Genomic DNA, 25814 nt, shown 5'->3' with positions numbered 1-25814 from the left:
TACGTGAATGATGTCTCAGTTTTTGCAATGTGTAGAGGCAAGGGGGTCCGGGGGGCCCCGTGGGCCGCGGCGACGACTCTGGGTTTTACTTGAGCGTTTTCTTCCTATGCCTTTGTTCTACAGCCTTCTGGAAGTTTGCCTCGGTCCTTCTCGTGGAGAATCCCCTGCTCAGCATGTTTCGCTCTTGTCACTGTTCCGTCTGTTGCAGACCTGCCCGTCCCCACGGCGACCCTCCACCCCCGTGGGCCCCTCAGATGCACTCAGCGCTGCCCTCCCCGCCCCCCCCCCCCCCCCCGCCCCGCCACCCCTGCACGTGCCGTGTGCACTTGATGTCCTGGATTTCCATTCTCCTCGCCATTTCCATCGGCTTCGTGATAGTTGACCTCTTGTCATCACTGTCTAGCGTTTTTTCACCGCTGGCTCTGTGCCAAGGCTCGCTTCTGAGGCTTTCGCTCTCCGTTCTGGGGAGGATTGATATCCAGGGACATAGGTCCCGTGGCTGTGTTCTCGTCTTCCCGAGCCCACGCCCAGGACGGAGCCGGTGCCCAGGGCGTGTGTATCTCATTGCCGTCAGCCCTGGTATCAGAAATGAGCATTTAAAGAAAAGTAGGCGGTCCGTCTCGGGTGTTCATAGGGGTTAATAAATTAGTGAGTCGGTAAAAGTGAAATGAGTCAGCTGTGAACGTGTGGGCGAACTTGAGGGCTGGAAGGTTACCAGCCGTGGGGATCGGTGGGGGTGCAAACGTTTTGTGAGTTCTGTGCCCGGCACCCAGGGGCGCCGGAGTTGAAAGAGCCACACGCCGCAGCCCGGAGAGCTGGGGATCGGAGTGAGAAGCCACTGGGCCGCAGTCACCCCGTGGAAAGAGGCAGAGCTGGGACGCAAGCCTGGGGCTCCTGGCTCCCTCAGGCTGCTGGGGTCTAGGATTTGCTTGGCTCCCCGAGACCCAGTTGAAACGTCACTTCCTCTTGGAAGCTCGCCCTGATCGCCACTCCCCAGGCAGAATGAATTTCCTGCTTTCTTTGAAGTTCCCATCCGCCCTGTGGAAACTTGTTGCTGTGGCATTAACTGCTCTGTGTCACACGCTCTGTTTTTGTTTGCTGGGCTAGAGTGTACGTCCTTTGAGGGCAGGGATGGTGTCTTCTTCTTTTTTCAAAAAAATTTTTTCTTTAATGTTTATTTCTTTTTGAGACAGAGAGAGACAGAGCGTGAACAGGGGAGGGGCAGAGAGAGAGGGAGACACAGGATCCACAGCAGGCTCCGGGCTCCGAGCCGTCAGCGCAGAGCCCGACGCGGGGGTCGAACTCACGAACCGTGAGATCATGAGCTGAGCCGAAGTCGGACGCCCACCCGACTGAGCCCCCCCCCCCCCAGGCGCCCCAGGGACTGTGTCTTCTTGAGCAAAGTCCCTCTTCACAGATTGTTAATACGTGTCCACGACGACCGACAGCAAAAACAGATGCAAGAATGCAGAGCGGGGCACGACAGGGGACTGTGGTGCTGGGACAGTCAGACACTTCAGCGTCCCCACGGTGTCTCGCTGCAGGTGCTGTAGGAGTGGGTTCTGCCTCCGGGACCTGGTTGTGGCCTCTGTTCTCAAAGTCAGAAGGTCCCGTCGGGTTTAGCATGCTGACTTCCATTTAAGGAAGTAAAACTAACCATCAAAAAAAAAAAAAAAAAAAAGGCAGCAAGAAAGTTCCGGTGCCTTGTCATTTGGGGAGAACCTTCAGCTACCCTGACAATTTGGGTATCCAGATCAGCCCGCTCCCGGAGGGTTCTACCGAAGTAATCACCTTGCCTTCCCTCTGGCTGTCGTGTACTCCATTTTCTCCTGTTTTCTGCCAGAGTGGGAAAGCTGGGTCACTCGCGTGTAATGGAACCGCAGTGAGTCAGGAATCCCTGGAGAAGTCTACCGCCTTGAGGGGCGCCTGGGGGGCTCCGTGGGTGGAGCGTCCGACTTCGGCTCAGGTCAGGATCTCGCGGTTCGTGGGTTCGAGCCCCGCATCAGGCCCTCGTGTTGACAGCTCAGAGCCTGGAGCCTGCTGCGGATCCTGTGTCCCCTTCGCTGTCTCTGCCCCTCCCCTGCTTATGCGCTGTCTCTCTCTCAAAAATACACATCAAAAAACAGTTTTTAAAAAGCCTCCCTTTGACGAATGGGGGAGCAGATCTCAGACGGCAGGTGTGGACCCTCTATATACGGACCCACAGCACAGAGCACGTAATCAAATCCAGTCTCCATGCCTGCTCTGTGACGAATGAACCAAGATGTGAACAGGGGCCTTATTCCTAGGGTAATGGGCTTTCTTTCTCTCTTTCTTTCTTTCTTCTTTTTTTTTTTTTTGTGCTTAGTATTTCCCCCAAATTTTTTGAGTGGGACAGGAGGGTTTTTTGTTGTGTGTTTAACCAATCAGGGCAAACAGTTAAGAACCACCTTGAAAAAGAGAGTGTGAGTCACATGGGGCTTTTCAGTAATGACAGGTCTCTCCTGTCAAGGGAGGAACTCGTTCCTATCAGCCTCAGGCCTCAGTCCCCTCCCCTGGGGCAGCCACCAAGCCCCCTGTCCTCTGACTCCTAGAGAGGACGTTCTCCACCTCCCAGGTCCTCGTCCGTTACTGCCTGGGCTCCCCTCCCTCCACTAGGCCTGCCCCCCCCCACCCTCCACCCCGGTGAGCAGCCCCGTGGAAGGGAGGGCTGCTGTCGTCCCTGTCCAGCTGTCCCCCGGCCCCAGGCAGCAGGATGTTCGAATTCTTTCCCATTTCCTCCCTCACCCACTCCAAGGAGCTCTCTTGGTGGAAGCTGACAGCTCAGCTTTTTGGTGTGTGGGTTGTTTTCTTCCTTACATGAACCTTGTTTGCATAACTTCTTAGGGAGTCTATATAAGGTAAGGTCAGCTTTAGAGCAAGCTGCAATCATGTCGCGCTCTGGGGCAATTTCCTCCCCGCTTCTCCTTCCCTTTTCTTTTGACTCACTCTTGAGAGCGAGTTCACTGTTGGATGGAGGTTACGAAATGATGCGTGTGCTCTCTCTGTCCCTCTGCTGGCCGGCAGATGTGTATTAGTGCCCACGAAGTGCCTCGTGCCGTGGGAGATAACACCGAGTGGACAGATGTGAAAGTAGCTAAATAGATAAACCGAGCACATGCCAGAGCGTCTACTTAGGGGGTTACGTAGGTGGTGAGACCCTTATTGTTGGCTTATTTGTACTTCTCATGATCGTCCGCTTTGTGTTTTGTGTGAAATGGAAAAGAATTGTTCAAAGCATTTGCAAACGATCCTCAGTCTCCTCTGGGTTCTGTCCCTTTCCAGCCAGGGCTGGCTTCAAGGAGAGGCAGAGGGGAAGACTAGGGTCCCTTTTGGGAGAAGGTGGGGGCCCTTGGTCAGTGTGGACCCCGTGTTGGGGTCCCCCTGCTGAGAATGCTGGGTGGGGTGGTCAGAATCTGCCTCTCAGGATTACCTGAGCTGAAGCGGGGGGGGGGGGGGGCGGATTTCAAATCAGTGGGGAGAGGGCAGGAGAGTCCCTGAGAGCTTGGTGGAGATTCTGTGCCATTCACAGTTTTTGGGAAAATACGGAATGGTTCATCCTGGTGGCCGTGGCGATGCCAGTGAAGTCTGACTCCTCCTTCCTTCCTCCCTCTGTTCCTGTGCCCTGTGTGGTCATCTCCTCTCGTTGTGTTTCCTTCCACAGCCACCCTGTCCTAAGTGCTTAGCATCATGCCCCCTGTCCTCTTGCCATGTCTACTCTCGCTCCTGAATCCTTCCTGCCAGTCCAGCCCCAGACAGAGAGCGTGAGAGAAGGAAATACAGGGGCAGGTGGTGAGGGGTGAAGGTGGTCATATGGGAGAGAAAGGAGGGAAATGCAAGGCCCAGAAGGGGGTGAGAGGGGAGAGCCCAAGGCAACGAGGGGCATGGAGGAGAGAGCCCAAGGTGACGACAGCGGCATTTCTGGGCGCTTACTCTGCACCAGGCCGTGCCCACGAACTTGGCAATGGCAGCCTCACGTTGTGTATTAACTTGCTAAGTACATGAAAGCAAAGACCTTGAAGAGAGAACTGGAACATGGAACCGGGTGGACCCTGCCCGGTGTTGCTCTGCCCTGAGCTGGTGGGGCCTTAGGGCTGGTGGGATCTCTTTCACACTGTGAGGCTCTGTAGGCCACCCAGAAGGTTAAGTTCTTTTGAGTGTGGGGTTTATTCACACCATGGGAGGGCCGTCTTTTCATGGCCAAGGTTCTCGCTGGGTGAGAAGGAGTGGGTGTTCACAGCCCCAAATTGGGAATGATGCCTGAGGCACAATCAGTCTGTAAATTATGATGATGCGAAGCCAGGCCATACAGGAAGCTCCTTTTGACGATCACTTCCTCAAAACCAGAGAAGTGTGGGTGGGAAGGGAGGGGGTGGGCTGGGCTCGGGGCACTGAAGCTTTTCTGCCCTTGAAACCTCCTGCCACCCCTTTCCCACCAGCGCTGGCACGAATGCTCCTCCCCTCCCCCACCCTCCCTAGGTCAGTGGTTCTCAAGCTTTGGAAGCACCCAGATCCCCCAGGGGCTCGGCTGCCACTCCCCATTCCCAGAGCTTGTGAGTCAGTAGGTCTGGGGTGGACCCAGGCAACCACGTGCTCATGGTTTCCTGGAGGGGGGGGGGGGGCTGCTGACTGGACTGGTCCGGGGGACCCCGCTCCGAGAACCGTCCTCCGCTTAACCAGTGCTCCCACGGGCAGGGCCAGCGTTGTCTGGCTTCTTACCACTTTAGCTCTCTGAGCCTCAGTGTCTTCAGCTATAAAATGGGCCCGGGAGCAGTGGAGACCTCACAGAGAGCTCGGCACGAAGCGATGTGCCAAGACGCGTAAGCTTAGGACGGTACCCGGCCCGTCGTCGGTGCCCAGCAGACGGCTCCTGTTATCCTCAGGACCCTCGTTCGTCTTATCTGCGCCCCCCGTGCTTAGCACTGTGCCTGGCACATAGTAGGCCCTCCGGAAATGCCCGTTGGAACTGGAAAGGTAGGGATAGAAAAAGAGCGGTCGCCCCACGAGCTGCGCCCGTCACACGCCCTCTGTTTCCTGCAGCCCCCTCAGCCGCCTCATGACTGTGCGCGTGCGGAAACTGAGGCTTAGGGGCATTCGTGCGTCTGGTCCAGGTCACAGAGCTGGTACGAAGTCGGGGGAGCTTCTGTTGGATTCCGGAACTTGGACTCTTCGCCTGGGTGCCGGGCCGGGGAGCAGAAGGCTGAACGTGAGCGGCCGGTGTAGACGGCTGGGCTGAGGCCTCTGGGAGAGGGAGCGCGGGGGTCCGCGTGCTGTGGGAGTGTCTGGGCCCGGCTTCCCACCCTGGGCTTGCCCACACCCTCGGCTCCCCAGTCTCAGGCCCCAGAGGTGTGCCCCTGGCCCCCTGGGGACCGGCTGGCACCATGAGAGGGACGGCAACGTCGAGTAGTAACGTTCTCCCGGCCAGTGTCCTTCTTGGTCCACACACGTGTGCCCCCCCACACACACCACACACATTTACGATGAGGCTTAGCGCTGCCTTTCTGTGGAGGCACCCACGTTTTCCTGTGTGTGAGCGGGTGCCAGCGGGACAGAAGTGAGGGGTGTGGCGTTTTCCATGCCCCTGCGGTGCTGTGGCCGCGTGTGTGTACGTGTGTGTGTGTGTGTGCGCGCGTGTGTCTCAGGTCGGCCCCGTGTGTCTGGAGGAGAGGAGGTGGCCCGGCCCAGACTACGAACGACCGCCTCCCCCTGCACAAACCAGTCTGCGGTCAAGATGGGCTTAGAGCAGGGGGAGAGAGGCTTCGCGTCTGCGTGGGCAGCTGCGAAAACATCGCCCCGACCAACCGCGTTTTCCCCGCGCAGGCTCAGCTGACTTCCCGGTGTCACGCCCGATCGGGAGCAGCAAACATTTGCAGGCGTAACGGGACTCTCGAATTTTCAAAGACGTCAGCAGTCTTGTTGGCCAGACCGGTGTCAGATAAGCCAGCGCCCAGCGGCCACCCCGGCAAACAGTCCCCCGCTGCCACGAGGATGTAAATGACATTGGCCTGCGCTTCTGGAAGGTCCGCAAAGGCCGGGCTCCCCACGCCCTTGGTGACTGACTGCTCGTGGGCCTGTCTCACGCCAGGCCCCGGGCTGGCACTTGGGACAGGCAACTTTCCCACGTGGAGGCTCTGGCCGGCGACGGGGGGGTGGGGATCCAGCTGGAGCCACGGGAACCCAGACATCCCGCGTGGCTGTGTCTACTCGGGTCCTCAGACCCGCCGCCTCGTTCCCGCACTCCGTCCTGTGGCCACAGCTTCAGGGAGAGGCTTCCGCTGTGGCGGGCCGGGCGGGCCCCCGTGGTATTTAATCCCCGTGGGCGACTAGTGATGTGGTCCCCTGTTTGGAAGGATCCCACACGTGGCTCAGCAGCTGGATGTGGGAGGAGCAGACCTTGGCCGTGGAAGGGACCCATCGGGCCACCGCGGGGGCTGAACTTGCTGAGGGAGAGAAGCCGGGCCCCAGAGGCCGCGGGCGGTGTGATTCCATCTACGTGAAATGCCCCGAACAAGCAGATCCGGAGACAGAAAGCGGCTTGGTGTTGCTTAGGGCCGGGCGGACGGGGGCCGGGGAGCGACTGTCGTGGGCGAAAGGGTTTCCTTTTGGGGAAGAGGCATGTGTTCTGGAACAAGGTAGGGGCTGTGATTGCACAACACTGTGAACGTACTAAATGCCACTGAACGTACGCTTTAAAATAGTTGACGTGGTGACTTTTATCTTTCACTGTGGCTTTTTCTTTTTCTTCTTAAAAATAAAAAGGGGGGGCGGGGGCAGGCAGTACCCAAAACAAAAAACTCACCGCGTTTTACGGAGGAGGGAGCGGAGGCTCAGTGTTTGGGGATTAAGTCAGGGTCCGTGAGGGTACGAGATAGAGGTCTCACCCCCACGTGGGAGCCCCTGGACTCCTTCCTTTCCTCCCGTGGCCAGTCTGTCACCAAGCCCTGTCGATCTGACCATGCGGTGTCCCTGAGACTGTCCTTCTCTGTCCCCCTGGACCCCCGTGGGCGGGTCCTCCAGTGGGTGTCCGCCAGACTCCCGTGGCCGGTGGGGGCAGTTCCCCAAAGGAAGGGGGCTGGGCAGGCACGCCCAAGCCACCCAGGCCTCGGGCTGCAGCCCCCTTGGCCAGGATGCGTTACCTTGGGCACATCGCATGACCTCTGAGCCTCATCTGTCACAGGGTGGAGTGCATGTTGATGAAGAAGACTCTGACGTCCCCTCCTCCCCCACTGCCCGCCTCACGGCCTCATCATAAAGACCAAATGAGGGGCGCCTGGGTGACTCCGTGGGTTGAGCGTCCGACTCTTGGTTTCGGCTCAGGTCACGATCCCAGGGCTGTGGGATCGAGCCCTCTATCGGGCTCGGTGCTGAGCGTGGAACCTGCTTGGGATTCTCTCTCTCTCTCTTTCCCCCTCCCCTGCTTGCACTCTCTCTCTCTCTCTCTCTCTCAAAAAGAAAAAAAAAAAACAAAAAAAAACAAGAAATAAAACTTAACAAAGACCAAATGAGACGGTGAAGCATGAACGTGTTTCAGAACCGTGACTGGTGGTTCCGTGTCCTTTAAGAAATCAGTGCCGTGGAGCCTCCTGGCTTGGCCTCTAGTGTCTGGGTCAGGAGTCCGTGGCCTGCAAAGGACCGTGTTCCTTGGTTCCCTTGTGACAGGTGGTTGCCCCTCCAGACAGCTTCTTGGCCAACTTGTGCTCAGGCTTTGAGGTCCTAACGAGGCAGAGAACTTAATCAGCCCCAGACTGTCGCCTTTACACCCAGAGGGCGTGTGACCTTGGTGCCTAAACCTATATACGCTGTGTGGGATTCAGCACAGAAGCACCTGGAAAGTCTAGGAAGGAAGATGCCTTGGGTTTTCAGAAAAATACAGGAAAATAAAAAAAGGCCTCAAATGTGGTCCTTTGGCCGGCAGCGTTTGTGTCACCGGGGAGCCACTTAGAAACGCAGGCCCCGGGGCCCCATCCGAAACCCGAGGCCTCGGAATCTGCACATTAGCAGGATCCCCGAGCGATTCAGATACACACGGACATGTCAGAAGCACAGCTCCCCGCTGTCGTTGGGAACCTGAGGAATCCTACAGCCGGCAGCCAAAAGCCCTGCATGGATGGAAAAGCTGATCGAGCAGCTAGTAGGAGAGGAGCCCCCCGCCCAGAACAGTCCCATGCGGGCGTCTCCAGCCAGGGATTGAGATGAGCTCTCCGCCATCATCGCGATTAAAATATGAACCGTTTGGGAACCCAGCTGAGTAAGGGTCTATGATTTCCTCAGTGAAAAACACAGAATTTCGGTGGAAAACACAGAGGGGCTTCATCAAATGGGGACCCCGACTGTCTAGAAGGTCATCGTCAGCCAGGGGCGGTTCCGCCCCCCAGAGGACGGTTGTTGTCCCAGGGGCGGAGGGGTGATCCTGCATCTAGCGAGTGGAGGCCAGGGATTCTGCTCAGGACGGTCCCCACCGTAAAGAGCGAGTTCCAGCCGTGAGCTAGACGTGGCCCGCGGTCCTGGAGCCGTATCCCACAGCAAGATCGGGGCCACGCGATCCCCCCCAGCTCCCACCCCGCAGCTCAGTTCCTATTCCGAGCAGGGCCTCCGGGGCTCAGAAGACTTGAGGAAGGTCTCCCTACATAAGATCCAGAATTTGAGCCCTTCCCTGAGTGCGTGAGGGATGGGGGGGGTGGGGGTGGGGGTGGAGGTTGCAGGGGTCGTGGCCACAGAGGCCTGGGTTCAGATCCCAGCATGGCCTCGAACTGCCCATGTGGCCGTGGGAGCGTCACATGTTCCTTCTGAACCCCCGTTTCCCAGCTGTGAATTGGGCCTCGGAGGCTGTGGTGGCAATGCTGGATTAAACGAGGGAATGTCGGGGGCGCCCGGTGGCTCAGTCGGTTAAGCATCGGACCCTTGGTTTCAGTTCTGGTCATGATCTCCCGATCCGTGAGATCGAGCCCCGCATCGGGCTCCGTGCTGACAATGCTGAACCTGCTTGGGATTCTCTCCCTCTCTGCCCCTCCCCTGCTCGTGCCCTCTCCTCTCTCTCTCTCTCTCTCTCTCTCTCTCTCAAAATAAATAAACATTTTTTTTTAAATGAGGGAATGTTGGCCGAGGTCCGTGTTGAGCGCCTGCCACGTTGCCCTGGGTGCCTTCCGGCTCGTGGCTGCTCCCCGGGGCCACCGTCTTGGGACGTTTTAACTGAGCCCCGTGCCCTCTCCTTGCTGTCCCGGCAGATGACGTCCGATTGTTCGCCTTTGTGCGTTTCACCACCGGGGATGCCATGAGCAAGAGGTCCAAGTTTGCCCTCATCACGTGGATTGGTGAGAACGTCAGCGGGCTGCAGCGAGCCAAAACGGGCACGGACAAGACCCTGGTGAAGGAGGTGGTGCAGGTAATTGGCTTTGTGCTCTTTCCGAGGCTGGGCGGGTCACGCCCCACTCAGGGTCGCCGTCCCCAGGGACAGAGCAGGCCGGGGTTGGCGCCTGTGACTGAAAGCAGGCTGGGCCACATCTCTGTGCCGCCAGAGCCACCGGCGAAATGTCACCGCAGTTGTATGCAGGGTGCGGGCTCAGGACTTGACCACCACGTCATGGAAACATGGCAGCTGGGGGCCCACCTTTGAGGTGGGGCAGGCGGTTCATGAGGAAGGGAGCTGGAAAGATGAAGAAGGGGGCTGGAAGGACGACCAAAATGGGGACCTCTACCTGCTTGGATCGCGGGTGATCATGGTTGGCTCCCAGTGGTGGCCATGACGACCCAATGGGCACCTTCATGCATGGCCTCCCTGAACGGTGCCTGGCATACAGTAGGTACTCAATAACACTTATCCCCCAGTCCTTGCTAGATCAGCAGGAAGAGGGGGAGGTGGGAATACCCTTGGTTTTGTCTCTGAGCTCTTGACACTTCCCTTAGAGGGTTTCTGTTTCCAAGCGGACATATCACAGATCGGTACTGCCGGAAGCTTCCGAGGTGGTTCGTTTGGGGCTAAGGCTTGGGGTCACACTGAGAAGAGAAAATCTGAATTCCAGAAAGAGAATCCAGGGGAAGGGAGGCGAAGGAGTGCTCTCTCCTTCCCGGAGTGTTCTCCGTCTCGCAAAAGGGTTCCTCAAAGCCCACGATCGGGACATGATGGCGGACGGACGGGTATGGGCTTTCCTTCGGAGGGGATGAAAATATCCTTGAACTGACTGGCGTGATGCTTGCACGTATCCACGAATGTGTGAAAAGCCACTGCGTTGTAAAAACCCAAACCAGCAACACGCACCAAAACAGGCCGCACGGAACGCGGTATCGTGGATCGGATCCTGGCACGGAAAAGCCAGTGGCATCAGAACGGGGTCAGGGGTTTCGTTAATGGTAACGCGTCAGTGTGGGCTTCTCAGTTGCGAGAAACGTACCGCAGCAACGGAAGACCGTAAGCCTCATGAAAACAGAGTGTGGGGTGTGTGGGAGCTCTCGTACTGTCTCCTGCAGCTTTTCTGTGAATCTAAAATCATCCCTCGCGGAAAACGTTGATTTAGCAAATTCTATTAGGAAAGAGAAAAAGAAGTCCTTCCGTTGCATGATCGTGGCCCGTTTTTTCCCACCGAGCTCTGCGCATCCCCGCGGTCACAGCCTGCAAATCGCACGCGAGGGGGCATCTCCTAAATGATGTGGCTGCCGGCTCCGGGATGCGCGTTTTTCTGGTGGCTGAGTGTTCCTTTGCCAAGTGCATCGTCATGGGCCAAATGTTCCCCTGGTGTTGGCCCATCGAGTTGCTTCCAGTTTTTATTTTCACAGATAACGTTCCAACCACCCTTTTCATACACACGGCTCCTCTGCCTCCCCCGCTGACTTATGTCTTTAGGGTACATGTTCAGGAGGCAGGGTTCCAGACTTAATAGACACGAAAATCATTTCAAAAAGGTGCGACGTGTCAGATTACCTTCTAGAAACGGGTTAGCACCGTGTCTGGGACATAGTATGTGCTTAATGCATGTCGTTGATTTCACATTCTGATCCGCATTACTGGTTAACATCACTGGCTGCACCCTGTCCGGCATGGACCCTCGCTTTGGAAAGCCACCTGCTCAAACCAGGGCCGTTTTAATGGTCAACCGGCCATCAGGGGTGTCCTTTATGGCGGCAGCCTGTTCCGTGGCCAAAGGTCTCCTGCCGAATTCTTCCTTGCACGCTTATTCCTCTCCCCTCGGCGGCCCGGGAGAGAGCGCCTTGCCTGGGTGACGTCCAGTGGGGCAATCTTCTGAATCTCGCAGGGCTCTGTTTTCCTTTCCACTTAAAATAATTGGGGTAAAAATTCAATAACATCAAATTGCTCATTTTGCCCATTTTAGTTTATTTTTTTTTTAAAGAAATCTATTTATTTTTTAATGTGTATTCACTTTTGAGAGACAGACAGAACACGAGTAGGGGAGAGGCAGAGAGAGAGGGGGACACAGAATCCGAAGCAGGCTCCGGGCTCCGAGCTGTCAGCACAGAGCCCGACACGGGGCTCGAACTCACGGGCTGTGAGACCATGACCTGAGCGGAAGTCAGACGCTCAACCGACTGAGCCACCCAGGCACCCCTCATTTTACCCATTTTATTTTATTAAAAAAAATTTTTTTTTAACGTTTGTGTATTTTTGAGACAGAGAGAGACAGAGCATGAACGGGGGAGGGTCAGAGAGAGGGAGACACAGAGTCTGAAACAGGCTCCAGGCTCTCTGAGCTGTCAGCACAGAGCCCGACGCGGGGCTCGAACTCACGGACCACGAAATCATGACCTGAGCCGAAGTCGGCCGCTTAACCGACTGAGCCACCCAGGCGCCCCTCATTTTACCCATTTTAAAGCCTATGACTCAGTGGCCTGGAAGCACATTTCCAGCGTTGAGCAGCCATCACCCCTGTCTAGTTCCAGAACTTTTCCATCACCTCCAAGGGAATCTCCGTCTCCGTGAGCAGAGCTCCGGGAGAGTTCCTTTTGGGTCTAGTGCTCATCCCAGTTTGGCTCAGTGAGCCAGTGACCGAGGGTGATTTGGGGAAATAGAATTCTTTGGTGGGGAGTTTCACTTGGGACTCTTGGCCATCATCCATTGGTTGGCGAGCTCAAAGACGTGAAAGCGAAAAAGGGAATTGCCTGACTCTCTAAACTGGGAAGTGCAGGGTTACTGGGCTTTAGGTGTGGCTGGGTTCTGGGCTCAAGCAATAGCTTCCCCTCATCTGTCTTTTTTCTTGAGTTTAGCCTTCGGCGGCCTCTGTACAGCAGAAGTGGTCCAGGCTCTGGTGGTTCTTCTGGGTGTTGATCCCAAGGGAAGATAGAGCCCTCGGTGTCAATCATTCCCTTATAAAGGACCCTGATTGGCTCAACTCAGGTCACATGCACATCCTATGGGCAGGGAGGCGGGGCTTCGTGTTAAAGGGATGCCGATGAACGTCACTTGGGTGGGGGAGCTGGGACGCCATCTTGGCCTGCAGGTGCCATGTTGCATCTTGACCGTTACCCTTTGTGTATTCCACTCTTGCATTTAAAAGGGTTTAGTATCTGAAGCTATCGCGATACCTCGCGCTTATCCTACAGTTGCAAATACAGCCATGTAAGTCCCAAAGGGTCAGTTATGCTGGCCTAATGGTGTCTTTCCACAGCCGCTAAAATCGTGCCGATCCTGGTGCGGGTACCAGCGTCCCCTCTGTCTAATAGAGACTCAGACTGAGATGCTGAGGGGCCTTCCAGACGGGACACTCTGGATTCTGCGTCTTGTGGACGGTGTTACTTCCCCAACTGCCTCTTGCCATGATTTCCAGGGGAAGACTGAGCGTATTGACTCTAGGACTTAAGATTTTCGGTACACCCTTGGCTTTTATTGCAATGAAAGTAATATCCCCACGGCCTTGCACTTTGCGCGAAACGCAGGCCGTGTAAACTGACACCGAGGCACCAGAATCGAGAAAGGTGGGTCCTTATGCTGCCTGCCTGGCCTAGGCCTTCCCGGGCCACAACTTCCCCATTGATAAAACGAAGGGTTGAGTGGGTTGATTTGCTGGGTCATATTCTGCTTGGACGTATCCCGAAGTGTTTTCATTTTATTTTATTATTTTTTTTTATTTTTATTTTTTTTTAGTGTTTTCCTTTTAAAAATGTGCTACTTGGTCGATGGCATAATACCTTTACAGGAACCTCATTTCGCTTTGTCCGGCGAACGGGCGGAGCTTTTTGAGCGAGGCGCTGTGGGTTCAGATTTCAGCTCTGGGCGGCCTTGGGCACGTTGCTTGCTTTCTCTGGGCCTCCCGGTCCCCTGAAGTCCAAGAACGGGAGTAAAGTAGTATCTGCCTCTCTGACCACAGTCTCCACCATCAACGACGCCGGAAGGTCCTGGCGCTGGGGCGCCTGCGTGGCTAAGACGAGCTTCCGGGCGGGTCGGGCCGGACAGTAGCGACGCCCGGGCTTGAGTCCAGGGGCTGCGCGGAGGGGACAGCACACGTGGCTGCCTCGCCGCGGCTGTCGTCTGCCGCACAGGAGCGCCCGTTGTTCTGGCGCCTGTGGGGGATTACGGGGACAATGCAGCCACCATTGTCCGGGGCCCACTGTCCGTGCTGGGCCAGGCTGTCTTGACTGGGATCAGACTCTGTCACTGATGTGTCGTGCTTGCCTTGCAGAATGTCTCTATTCACGTGATCCTTTTATTTATTTTTTGATGTCCTCTGAACGTTCCGGAGTGGGAACAGCCAGAGGGCGCGTCTCCGCTCTCAGCCTGGGCAGAGGAGAGCGGTGTTGTTTCCCCCAAGGGGCAGGGGAGGCAGGAAGGACCGATGTTTCAGGGACTCTGCAACCATCAGCTTAATGTGTACTCTGATGGCTCCTGAGCCCCGGGAGCGGGGTCGGCTTAAATTCTGGACCCCTTCCCACCCCCCAGATATACCTAACACTCAGACAGGAGGGAAAAGTCCCATATCGCAATCGTGTATTCTTTGCCGGACAGGCCACTTCTATCACTGTCCCCATTTTATAGACAAGGGGCCTGGGGCCCAAGGAGGCTGAGTAATTTGCTCAGGCTCCCAGCGCCTGGACGCGGTGGCACTCCGTCCAGCGCCCAGGCTGCCCGGCCCCAGAGCCCCGACGCTGGCACCTTGCCCTCCTGCACGTTTCCAAAGTCCTCAGCCCCAAGGAAATGTTCTGAGGCCACGTGCGGGTCGGAAGCCCTACCTTTGCAGGATCACACAGCACATTAAACGCTCTGAGAAGTTGTGCAGGCAATAAACCTCTTAGATTTATTTTCAGACATACTTCATCTTCTTGATGGTAGAGCCTTAAAAAAAATTCTGGAAATGGAATATCATGACTCCGCAAATTGCGCCTGGGTGGCTCGGTCGGTGGAGCGGCCGACTTCGGCTCAGGTCATGAACTCACGGTTCGTGGGTTCGAGCCCCGCGTCGGGCTCTGTGCCGACGGCTCGGAGCCTGGAGCCTGCTTGGGATTCTGCGTCTCCCTCTCTCTGACCCTTTCCCACTCACGCTGTCTCTCTCTCTCAAGATAAACATGTTTAAAAAATAAATACATAAATAAAAATGTTGCTGTGTCCAACGGAAAAGGTCATGGGCTGAAGGGGGAGGGAGACCCAAGGTGATACTCTAGCTCCATAACTCTTTGCTTTAGGACCTCGGGCAAGTAACTTTATCTTTAGAACCTGTGAAAAAGGTGTTATGAAAAAGAGAACGCAAATGCCCACAGAGCTGTTGCAAAGGATCCAGAAATGCAAAGGATGTAAAAAAAGTTTTCTGTTTTGGTGACTGGTGAACTTCTATTCGTCCTTCAAAACCCTCATTCTTTACTCCATTCTCCTACCAGCCTCAGGCAGAATTTCTCCTTCACGTGTTTCTGCTATGATCCCATGAATTTCATGGGTCCCATTTAAGTATAATTAAAGGACCCTCGAAAGGAATCTCGAGGGCAGGGACCAGGCCTGCTTTATTACAGAACAGTCCTCGTACCTGGAAACGCACCAAAACGGGTGCGAAAAAGTAAAGAGACACAGCTGTTCACACGGGCTGGCTTCGGACTGTGTCTTACTCTGCGTATCCCTAGGACAGAAGAACATTCCTACGTGTTCCATAACCGGTGTCAGGATCGGATTAAATTGTGGAAGCCAGTTACCCTCAGGGAGGGCTTTGGCGGCGGGGCTGGAGTTTCCAGAGGCTCTGCTTTCGTTGCAATAGCGAAGCTGGCTGGGTCGCCCGGGAGAAAGCCGCGCTCCTCCGTGGGACGAGATTCGTGGGGTCCCCGCTCTGCCTTCAGAGCCTCGGTGCCGCCCAGCACTCGGGGGACCGGCTCTGGCTGCTTCGTGGCCCTCCAGAGGATTTCGGCTGTTCGTTTTCACCGGGAAATGTGTACGCTTCTTCACGCTCGGGGTTTATGGAAAGGCCCTTTATTCTCGGAGCCGGAGAGGGCCTTCTGGGCCCCGTGCGTTTCACCTGGGCCTGGGCTCGGGCAAAGGGGCTTTCTGTGGCCTGTGGCCTATGTCTGAGACCCAAACGACCTGATCGGAAATCCAACGCCCCGGCAGCCCGTGAAGGGGGGTGGGTGGGTATCGCGGAGGGGGCCGGGTGAGGTTATTACACCCAACATACAGATGGGGAAGCTGAGGCTCGGAGGGAGGAGCCAAGGCGAGCGTTGAGGCAGAGAAGCAGATGGCGGGGGTCAGAGGCCGCCTTCAGGGTGGGGAGCCCCGCGGCCCCGTCTGGGCTCCTGCTGCTAAGAAGGTGCAAGCTCCAGTCGGGAAGGGAGGAAGCTGTCCCACACCCGGAGCCTGGCGCAAAAATGGAAGCCACCGTCACAAGCAAAGAGCGCTGCCCGCCGGGCTGGGGCCTGGGTGCCCCTCGCTAAGCCCCGGACGGGTCCCCGCCCTCCGCCAGCCCGTGGTGGCACGGCCCCTGCCTGGTCACCCTCCAGCAGCTGGCCTCCTGGCGCCCCGCGCAGCAATCCCCTTGGCTGTCACCAGCATGCAGTTTAACCCCCGTGGTGGGGACGGGGTCAGAACGCAGGCAGGTCCCGGAGCACCAAGTCCAGACGGTTCCTGTTCACATGTGACACGCGTACCCCACGTTCTCATTGGGGTTCTGTGGAGCTGCCTGTACTCTTTTTTTTTTTTCAGATGTTTTTTAAAAAATGCTTATTTAAGAGAGAGAGAGAGAGAGAGAGAGAGCGTGCACAGGCAGAGGAAGGGCAGAGAGAGAGGGGGAGACACAGAATCGGAAGCGGGCTCCAGGCTCCGAGCTGTCAGCACAGAGCCCGACGCGGGGCTCGAACTCAGGAACCCCGAGATCATGACCTGAGCCGAAGTCGGATGCTTCACCGGCTGAGCCCCCCAGGCACCCCGAAGCTGTCTCTGCTCCTGGCGTCTTGTGTGTGTCGTTTGGATCTTTCCTCCCTGTTTCTTGTCCCTTCCCTGTACCGCTCCTCACTTTTGTATTTATCTTGTCATTTTCTGTCCCTGGATATGCTGCCTTTCAGACTCCCTTCTGGAACAAGCCCCAGGCACCCTGGTTTCTCCCCCGTGGTGGTGCATCCCAGGGCCTTGTGGTTGTTAAAAAACGGTTCAGAGGCGCCTGGGTGGCTCAGTCGGTGAAGCGTCCGACTTCGGCTCAGGTCGTGATCTCGCGGTCCGTGAGTTCGAGCCCCGCGTCGGGCTCTGTGCTGACCGCTCGGAGCCTGGAGCCTGCTTCCGATTCTGTGTCTCCCTCTCTGTCTGCCACGCTCTATCTCTCTCTTAAAAAATAAATAAACATTAAAAAAATTTTTTTTAAAGTGGCTCAGACAAAACGAAGGCACAAAAGAACGATCAGCCGCGATCCCTCACCTCACGCAGAGATGTCTGATTCCTGCGGCTTCCCGTGGAGCCCTTGCCAATGGAACGTGTTTTACGAAGGTGATTAGTCATAGCAGAGGTACCTGTGTCCTCTTAACGCTTTGTAAGTGTGCTTTCCTCATTTTAGCGTCTGCGTGCTGTTGTGTTCAGCGTAGTGCCCGTGTGCGACACGGGCACGCTCTCCCGGCAGGGATCTCAGCACGGGGTGAGTCGTGGCTCCCAGGCCCAGCCCGGCGCTCGGCAGGTGCGACCTCTATCGGGCTACTTCCCTAACCTGAGTTTGAGCCTCCTCCTCTGAAAGTTCGGGACGAGCATCTCTGGCTGACGCGTGGAGTCGCAAAAATTAAAGAAAATACCCTATCAAAGTGCCTGATGTGTATGAAGGGTTTGACGGCGATGCTGTTTACTTATTCAGCTTTTGTCGAAAAGTGAAAACAGTCTGGTGTTTACGGACAACGAACATCTGTGCATATATATTATAATTAGGAAAAAAAAATCTGCTGAATTATTTCCCGGGCAGCCTTCCCCCAAGTGGGTGTGGCTGGGGAACAAGCAATGACGGGCACGATTTTGACCGGGCGGAAATTGAACACCCCAGCCCGGATTGCACTGTGCTTGCCAGTTGGTCGACAGCTGGGGCTCTGGGTTAAGGAGGCTTCTGATGCGAAGTCCGGACTCGTGAGGAAAGTGGCACGATTGGTTATGTCTGCCGTGGATGCGGGAGGAGTGACGTGTGTTTCCCACATTCCTGATCTGGACGTAGGCGTAGTCAGACATCAGGCAGAGGGGAGGTGGGCTTCTGTAAGTGTCCACGGTCAGGAAAGCGGGGGTCAGAACCTAGGCAGTCACCCAAGTTTTAAAGAGGTGGGTGGCCCTGCCGGGGTCAGGATTCGAGGCATATGGACAACTGTCCCTATTAGGTTTTGGCCCAGACCTACCCACCGCGTGTTCTAGGATGTCATGCCTCCTTGCCATCCGTCTGCTTTGGACGATTCCCTGAATCGTGCCCACCTGAAACCTGACTGCGTGCCTCTCTCATGGCCTTTGTTTTCTCTCCCCCGCGAAGGAGGGTCACATCATTCACGAGATGCTCAGGTGACGTATGTGCCTTTGTTCCCGAACCTGCCGAACACTAGACTGTACCCTTTTGGTGTTTGTTTTTTTTCTTGTTTCTCTGATGACTCATGGCTGTTATAAGAACCTGTTCTTTTTGAGTAAATTATACTTTGCTGGAAGGATTTTGAGAAGCTGGGTCTTTGAAGCTCTTTAGAATGGTTGTAGGAGGGCAAGCGTGGGGGGCCCAGGAGGGGTTGCAGCTGAATGCCCAGCGGGTTCAATGCCGTGCATTTTCATCTGGCACATGGTCCTTGGAGGGTGTCCTTTCTCCTAGCAAGATTCAGGCGGCAGGGTACCAACTGCTTTCCTTCAGCACACTGAGGTCTTTGGTTTCTAGTTAATCTCCACCCACTTGGGGGAAAGATACATGATTGTGGCCAGCGTGTGTCTTGTCTTGTGTCTCACACACACAGGAGGAGAGAGCCTATTCCCCACACGTCTCTGCAAGGGTTTGGGACGGGCCACGTCGGGCCTTCCTTTTGAAGGCCAGGCCTTCCTTTTGAAGACGGGCCTTCCTTTTGAAGGCCAGGCTCTAATCCCATAGTTGACTTTTCTGTGCCAGTTTTTTCTTCCCTATTGCCCATCAGATTCTGGCATCTGAGGTGGAATTTTGTCCCACGCGCTCCGATGGCTTAAGTGCAAACCCAGGATGGCTGGTGGGAAGGTTCCAGAAGAGCCTGTTGCCTAGCCCTCTTCTTTCACGCAGCTAGAAACCAGGGCCCAGAGCCATTGGCTGCTTCCCTTAGGGCATTTTCGAGTCCTCTGCTTCTCCTTTTATGCTCTCAGACTCTCAGAGAGAGCCCTAGGTACCAGAATTTTGACTTCCTGGGACCTGGGAGAATGTCTGCTATGCAATAGGTGCTTCGTAAGCATGTGTTTGTTGTGTGAGTTTCATTAGCTCTCCTTATCTTTGGATACAATGAAGGTCACCTCTCTTACCATGCCCTGCTCTGTAGGAACGTGCATTGCTGACATCACAAACCTCACCGTTAAAGACTCCACGTTCCTCTTCTCTTCCCAGACCCTCCTCTGCACCCACATTGTCTGCACGGGTTAGCAACCCACCTTAGTCCTAATGTTCTGGGTACGAGACCTGACACTTCTACCCTGACAGGCCGTCCTCCCACGGCTAACCCCGTGTCCCACCCCAGCTTTTGGGTGTGCAGCTGGATTTGCTATCTTCTCTCTCCAAGGGCGAGGTGATGCCAGAGTCACTGCCTTGGTTATTCTCAGGAATTCCCCGGACTTTCCTCCACTAAAATAAGGGTGGAGGTGAAGGAATCATCGTGGGTGAGAGAAGAGGAACGAGCCAGCTCCCTATGCCTTCACACTCGAGTGTTTCAGGAAACTTTGGACCTCGCGTCCCCTGGCAATCTTGCAAACAAAGGTGAACCCAGCCAGGATCACCCAAACTATCACCTAACGACTCTTGGGTACCCTCATGGAGTGTCTAAACCCTTTGCACCCTCGTCGGATCCACCCGACCAGGAGATGGAATCTTGGGGGGACAGGGAAGTGGGGGGTGGGGAGTGGTAGTTCGGGATGGGGGAGGGGGGTAAGTCCCTGGGGAGGGCCGGCTGCTGGAGATTCAAATGGACAACTGCCCCTTGTTTGTGTTCGGTCCAAACCTGCGGCACCCAGCATGCTTCAGGATTGACGCAGGGGTTTAAAGCCAGCCAGTTGGGAGCTGTTTGAAAATGACATGGTTTAAAACCAAAGATCGCAAAATGTTTTAGTGTTTTTTAATGTTTATTTATTTTTGAGAGAGAGAGAGAGAGAGAGCAGGGGAGGGGGAGAGAGAGAGGGAGACACAGAATCTGAAGCAGGCTCCAGGCTCCCAGCTGTCAGCACAGAGCCCGATGCGAGGCTCGAACCCTCGAACCGCGAGACCATGACCTCAGCCGAAGTCAGACGGTTAACTGACCGAGCCACCCAGGCACCCCAGCGCTTTTTAAACCAGGTTTGCAAATAGATTCTTGGCTGTGTACAGAGCCTGGTTCCTAACCTGTCCTCTAGAGTTGCCTTCCTTGGAACAGACCATTGGAAGCTTCCGCTGGAAACAATGTCTGTCTTACATCTTTGAAATATGAACACGTATGCACTTGAGAAAAGTCTCAGGGACAAATGTATCCTCAACTTGGTCATTGGTTTCTAAGCCATCCTGGAGTCAGATTTAGATGGATGGGCCTCTTCCTTGGAAAAGTCCTGCCATGGCAAAAAAAAAAAAAAAAAAAAAAAAAAGGTGGGGTGGAGTGGGGGGAGTGACCCTTTCTGGAAGCTATCAGACAGGGACAGAGTGTTCTTAGATGTGACAAAGAAGATCTTTCTAGAACCATAGGTAACCCTACCTGCAGACCGGCACCTTTTTGCTTTGAAGTCTATGACATGTGGCTTTGGCAGCCTTGAGGGTATGACAGAGGCTGTCGTGGGGCAGGCAGTCTGGAGCAGAGGAAGGGAGAGGACAGGACAGACTAGGGTCAGGACCTGCCCCCAGGACCCCTGCCATGAGGCTGCTGTGTGCCCGGGGATGAATAGCTTCCCCTCTCTGGGTCTCATGCTGCTTTTCAATCAAAGGAGGGGGTGAATGTCAGAGTTAAGGTTTCTTTTTTCTTTTCTTTCTTTTTTTTTTTCATCTCCAGATCAAGACGAACATTTCCAGGCCTCCAGTCAGCTAGCTCAGCTATTTTATGATTAATGTTTCTCCTTGACTGAACACATTATTCTTTCAGACTCTTTCCTGTTCTAGCTAGACCTGCCCCACCACCAACCACACGTGGCTGCTGAGCTCTTGAGGTTTGGCACATCTGTACCGCTTTGGGCCGTAGGTGGGCCATGTGCACCGGGTTCCTGAAACTTAATACGGAGAAAAGAACGTAGAAGGTCCCATGAGTGATTCTGTATGTCCGTAACCTGTTCAAATGGCAGTATTTGGGATATATAAAGTTAGATACAATCCTATGAAAGTATCACCTGTTTTTTGTTTGTTTGTTTGTTTTTTACTCTTTTCACCGTGGATGCTAGAAAATGAAAAATTCCCTATGTGTTAGCATTGCTCTGGGCCCTGTGTCCTTCCTAGTGAGGACATGCCTCTGTCTCTTGCAGCTTCTGCCCCATGGGCATATGGTTTTGCTGTTTCTGCCTCTTTTTGAAATGTCACAATGAAGCCCACCCCCCCCAGGGGCGCTGGTGTCCCCCCTCTCCAGTGGAAGGCCTATCCTGAGGACTGCTGGAAAGGGACAGAGGTGGGGGGGGAGGGGGTTGATGCAGGTTGGGTTTTGGATTGACTCAGACCTTCAGGGACTTTTTGTAGAGTCCACACCCTCAGGGGAAGTGTCAGCTCCCCTCTGAAGCCTCTGGGGGTGACGAGCATCCTGTGTGGGGGAGGCCTGTGAGGCCTGGTGGGGCCCCCTCCATGTGGCTCCACCCCCTCCCTCTCCTTTGGCCCCCTGGAGGGCAGGTGCTGTTCCCATAGTGGGAGCCGATGGGGCTGTTCCTCTATGTACTTTTGTTCGGTATAATCATCGTTCTTACTAGCCTTTTGGTTTTTAAATCATGTCTCTGGTATGTAGCGTAGGGTTTCGGGGGGTGGTTTTGGTAGTCTAAGACATAGCTGTGTTGGGGGAGGGTAATTTTGCTCATTTACATTTATTGTTATGTCGTGTTTTTACTGGGTTCCATTATTCTGGATCGTTCCTCATTTTGGCCGTGATTTGCTTTGCCATATGCCTGTGGTCTCAAGTTGGACTATGCATAGCTCCATTTACACTTTTACTGTAGATTTCTTAGGCTCTTATCAAACTTTTCTTAATCTAAATCTTCTAATGGCTAACAGACACAAACAGGAGTGTTCGTATTTCTTTAGATTGCCATATATAGCTATCATGAGGCAGGGGAACTTCGGACTTCCTGCTAGAGGCCTCTCGAGATGTTGGCTTCCTCCTCCTGGGTCTGCTCTCTGCCTCTCCCCCCCCCCCCCCCCCCCACCGTGCCGCTTGGGCTCAGGTTGAGAAACACGTTAATTCTCAGTTCCCCTTTCTGCCCCAACTCATGTTCCCTCACTGTAGTGAGGACAGACGGCACAGGATGACGGAATGGGACTAGAGAGTGTCAGAAGGACGTCTAGTCCTTCTGGGCTACACAATCTCTCCAAACCCAACCCGTGGGTCTTATCTTAAAGGAACACAGCTAATCTACTGAGGGAGGATTAAGTGAGAAAATGTGTGAGCCTACACCTGGCACATATTAGTTGCTTGATAAATATTAACCTTCCCCTCTCGCCTCCCAGTTAGTAGTCTTAGTTCCTTGGCCTGGCAAATGGTTTATCTTTATACTGTGAGGCTCAACCTTGAGTGTTCCCCTGGTTTAGTCATTGTTCTTGGAGGCATGGTGACCTTTTTTTTTTTTTTTTCCAATAGAGGTGAAATTCACATAACCTAAAACTAACCGTTTTAAAACATAGAGTTCGTTGGTACTTCTTCACAGTGTTGTGCAACCACAATCCCTGTCTAGTTCCAAGGCATCTTCATCCCCCCGGAAGAAACCCCGTCCCCAATACCAGTCACCCCATTCCACCCCCAGTCCTTGGAAACTGCCAATCTACTTCCTGTCTGTGTGGATTTGCCTTTTCTGGACATTTCATATGAAAGGGATCATAGAGGAGGCGATCTTTCACATCTGGTGTCTTTCACTCAGCGTGACAGTTTTGAGACTCATCCTTGACGTTCGTTCCTTTTTGTGGCTGAATAATATTCCATTGTGTGGATAGACCGCAGTTTGTCGGCGGACGTCTGGGTGGTTTCCACTTTGGGGCTGTTACGAGTGATGCTGCTATGAATATTCGTGTACAAGTGTTTGTGGGACCGTGTGCTTTATTTCCTCGTGTAGAGCTCTGGGGGTGAACTGGCTGGGTCACACTGAAGTGTTTTAAGTTTGCCAACGCGTGACTGCGTCTGGTACCCGTAGGTGCTTAATAATGGCGGTAATTGTTAACACAATTTCCTTGTGGATTTCTTTTTTTTTTTTTTTTTTTTTTTTTTAATGGGGATGATTTTTCTGACCTTCAGGCTTGTTACTTGTACCTTGGTAACCGTCTCTTACACCATCCTGAAATTTTCCTTGTTTATCGAAGTCTTGTGACCCACATACCACAACAGCCGTTGATTCGTTGATTCTTCATGGCTCGGAGTTATCGGATAAGCCCGGTCACCCGCTCCACGCATTCATGCCACAGGCATTTACGGAGTGCCCCACGTGTGCCTGGCCTGTGGGATGTTATGGTTGAAGCCTGTGTCCTCTGGGGGCGGGGGGGGGGGGGGCTGGGACAGTGGCCGTACCCATTTAGCTCTTTGCTGTGGCTGAAACCGGCCGTTGTGGGAATATTCACACCATGGAAATGAGCAAAAGCTACTCACCGCTTGTCTTTCTTCCTGTCTCTTTTTTGTTCTGGAAAGCCTGGTGTTCCAGTCGGGCTTTCCAGCCTCCTCTCCTGCTGTTCTCCTGACAGGTTGGTCTTTCACAGACAGGGCAACTGAGGCCCGGGGAGTTGAAGGAGCTTGCCCAAGGACATGCAGCCAGAAAATGGCAGAGCCAGAATTCAAACCGGGGCTGACTTTGGCCCCACGTCCTTGGCCTCGGGCCTACACCGTACCCTGATGTCACACGTTTTGTGATCTCCAGTCACGGTTTTTCTTTCTCTCGCCAAACCACGCAACCACGCGATTGTCGTTTTGATCATTTCTTAGCGTTTTAGGTGCCAGGACTCGCTCGTGTGTTGTCTGAGCAGCATGTAGATCCTGTCCCTTCTTCGCGGGAACTCTGTGTTTTATTTTGTTCTTTTCTTGCAGAATTTTGCTAAAGAGTTTGTGATCAGCGATCGGAAGGAGCTGGAGGAAGATTTCATCAAGAGCGAGCTCAAGAAGGCGGGGGGAGCCAATTACGACGCCCAGACGGAGTAACCCCAGCCCTTCCCCTGCCCCTTGCAAAGTCATCTGCCTGCCCCCCGGGGGAGGGGACCGCGGCCTCAGCCACCAGCCCACCAGCCCGCCAGGGACGGGAGACGCAGTGAGAGGCACGCGCCTCCCTGTCTGCCGCCTGCCTCCCCTTTCCCGCTGCCCTCCCAAGCCCGGTTGCGCCCTATCTCCCGAAGCTCGCGGAACATGTTTCTTTTATCTCCTCTTCCTTTCCCGGCTCTTTCTCGTTCTAAGGAAAAATCCTTTTGATCCCAAGGCCACGCACATCATCAGATCTGAGGCTCCCCCTGTGGTGACCCCCCTTTCCTGGCATTCTCTTACACCGTAGCCCGCCTGGCTTCTCCACCACCACCTTGCGTGGCTTGGGGGCCGCGCCCGTCGGGGGGCCGTCTTGGGAGCACCCTCGTTCATCCCATGCGTCAGGCTCGGACCCCCCCCCCCCAAAGCGTGCTCCGGGGGTCCCTCACCCCTGCATTCAGAGTTGCCTAAGCTACCCATGCCCGGCAGTGACACATCGAAGCCTGACTCCGACCGAAGAGAAGAGAGAAAATTTGCCTTAACAGTTGCCCAGCAGCGGCTCGTTCCTACCCTTTTGCTCGGAACCCCACTGCGCGGCGCGGAGTGGGGACACGGGTCCGAGTCCAGCTGTGACCTGGCATCTCTCAGGGTTCGCTTCAGGGGCTCCCAAGGTGATGAGGACGCCAGGGAGGGAGGCCGGGGTGCCGAGTGGGGATTCGGGCAGAACCCGATTCCTCGCTTTCGGGGGGCCCCGCCGAGCCGCCGGTGGAACGGACCCCCGCCCGCGTGGCCCCAGAAAGGCAGTGGTGTTCATCCCAGGTCCACACCACACGTCCAAATGCAGTTTTGTTTTCAAAGGAAGATGAGATTGGCTTGTTTCTTCATGCGTCCCGTTCTTTCTCTTTCTTTCCTTGCTCATTTCATTTGGGGGTAGGAAGTCTGTGCTGTATCGGGGCTGTGAACATCTGCCCTCAAACAGTTTACAGAAATAAATGTGGTTTTTTTGTTTTTCAAAAAGAAACGAGTTTGCCTGATTTGTCTTAGGAAGCGTCTTCCTTCCCTGTAACAACGGAGGCAGTTGTCCTATTCGGACCTAAGAGGCATTTATGGGGCTACTGGGGACAGAGGCACATTCACATTCAGTAGCTTAATTTTTAAAAATTTTTAAAAAATTATTTATGTATTTATTTAAATTTAGTTAATTAATTATTTTTAAAAGAGACAGAGCGTGAGTGGGGGAGGGGCAGAGAGAGAGGGAGACACAGAATCCGAAACAGGCTCCAGGCTCCGAGCCGTCGGCACAGAGCCCGACGCGGGGCTTGAACTCACAGACCGAGAGATCATGCTCTGAGCTGTAGTCGGCCGCCCGACCGACCGAGCCACCCAGGCGCCCCAGTAGCTTAATTTTTAACCACAACCTGAAGAACTAGATGCCATTTGTGTCCCTTTCATGGAAACTGAGGCTCAGAGAGACTGAGTGGGTCACCTGCGGCCGCCCAGCTAGAAAGCGGAGCTGGGATTCGAACCTCCGTCTCCCAGGGCCCCAGGCGCCGCGTCTGGGAGGGCGGCGGAGAGGCCCTGCGTTTGAGAGGGTGACGACGCATCAGGGTTGTGACATTTGCCGAGTGGCCAGGACCGTCCACGCTGGCTTTTCAGGAAAGGCTGACGGAGAGCGCCCTCCTCGGCTGGGCTGCGACAGCCTTTCGGAGGTTGTCCTCGAGCCAAAGAACCGTACTTCCGGGACGCCAGCCCCGGGGGGGGACTCAGAATCAGGCCGGAGGAGTTTAAGTCAGACACACAGACGGCGGGCGCAGAGGAGCTGAGTGTGGGGCTGGGCAGGGCAGCACCCAAGACCGGCGCAG

General features: G+C 54.9%; 1 protein-coding gene across 2 annotated transcripts in view; it reads left to right on the top strand.

Moving 5' to 3' along the window:
- Nucleotides 1-24969, top strand: part of COTL1 (coactosin like F-actin binding protein 1) — a 37189-nt gene extending 12220 nt beyond the window's left edge. The window contains exons 3-4 of one of the 2 annotated variants that reach the window (XM_042968062.1): nt 9243-9400; nt 23809-24969. In XM_042968062.1, coding sequence (XP_042823996.1) covers nt 9243-9400; nt 23809-23919 — 269 coding nt within the window. In that variant the 3' untranslated portion in view covers nt 23920-24969. Of the gene's footprint in view, nt 1-9242; nt 9401-16789; nt 19447-23808 lie in introns of those variants that run through there. The other variant, XM_042968061.1, reaches the window with a different exon arrangement.
- The last annotated feature ends 845 nt before the right edge of the window (nt 24970-25814 follow it).

The sequence above is a fragment of the Panthera tigris genome, chromosome E2, assembly GCF_018350195.1.
Source record: "Panthera tigris isolate Pti1 chromosome E2, P.tigris_Pti1_mat1.1, whole genome shotgun sequence".
Lineage (NCBI taxonomy): Eukaryota > Metazoa > Chordata > Mammalia > Carnivora > Felidae > Panthera > Panthera tigris.
The sequence above is the reverse complement of the archived record's forward strand: the minus strand, read 5'-3'. Positions and strand labels throughout refer to the sequence as shown.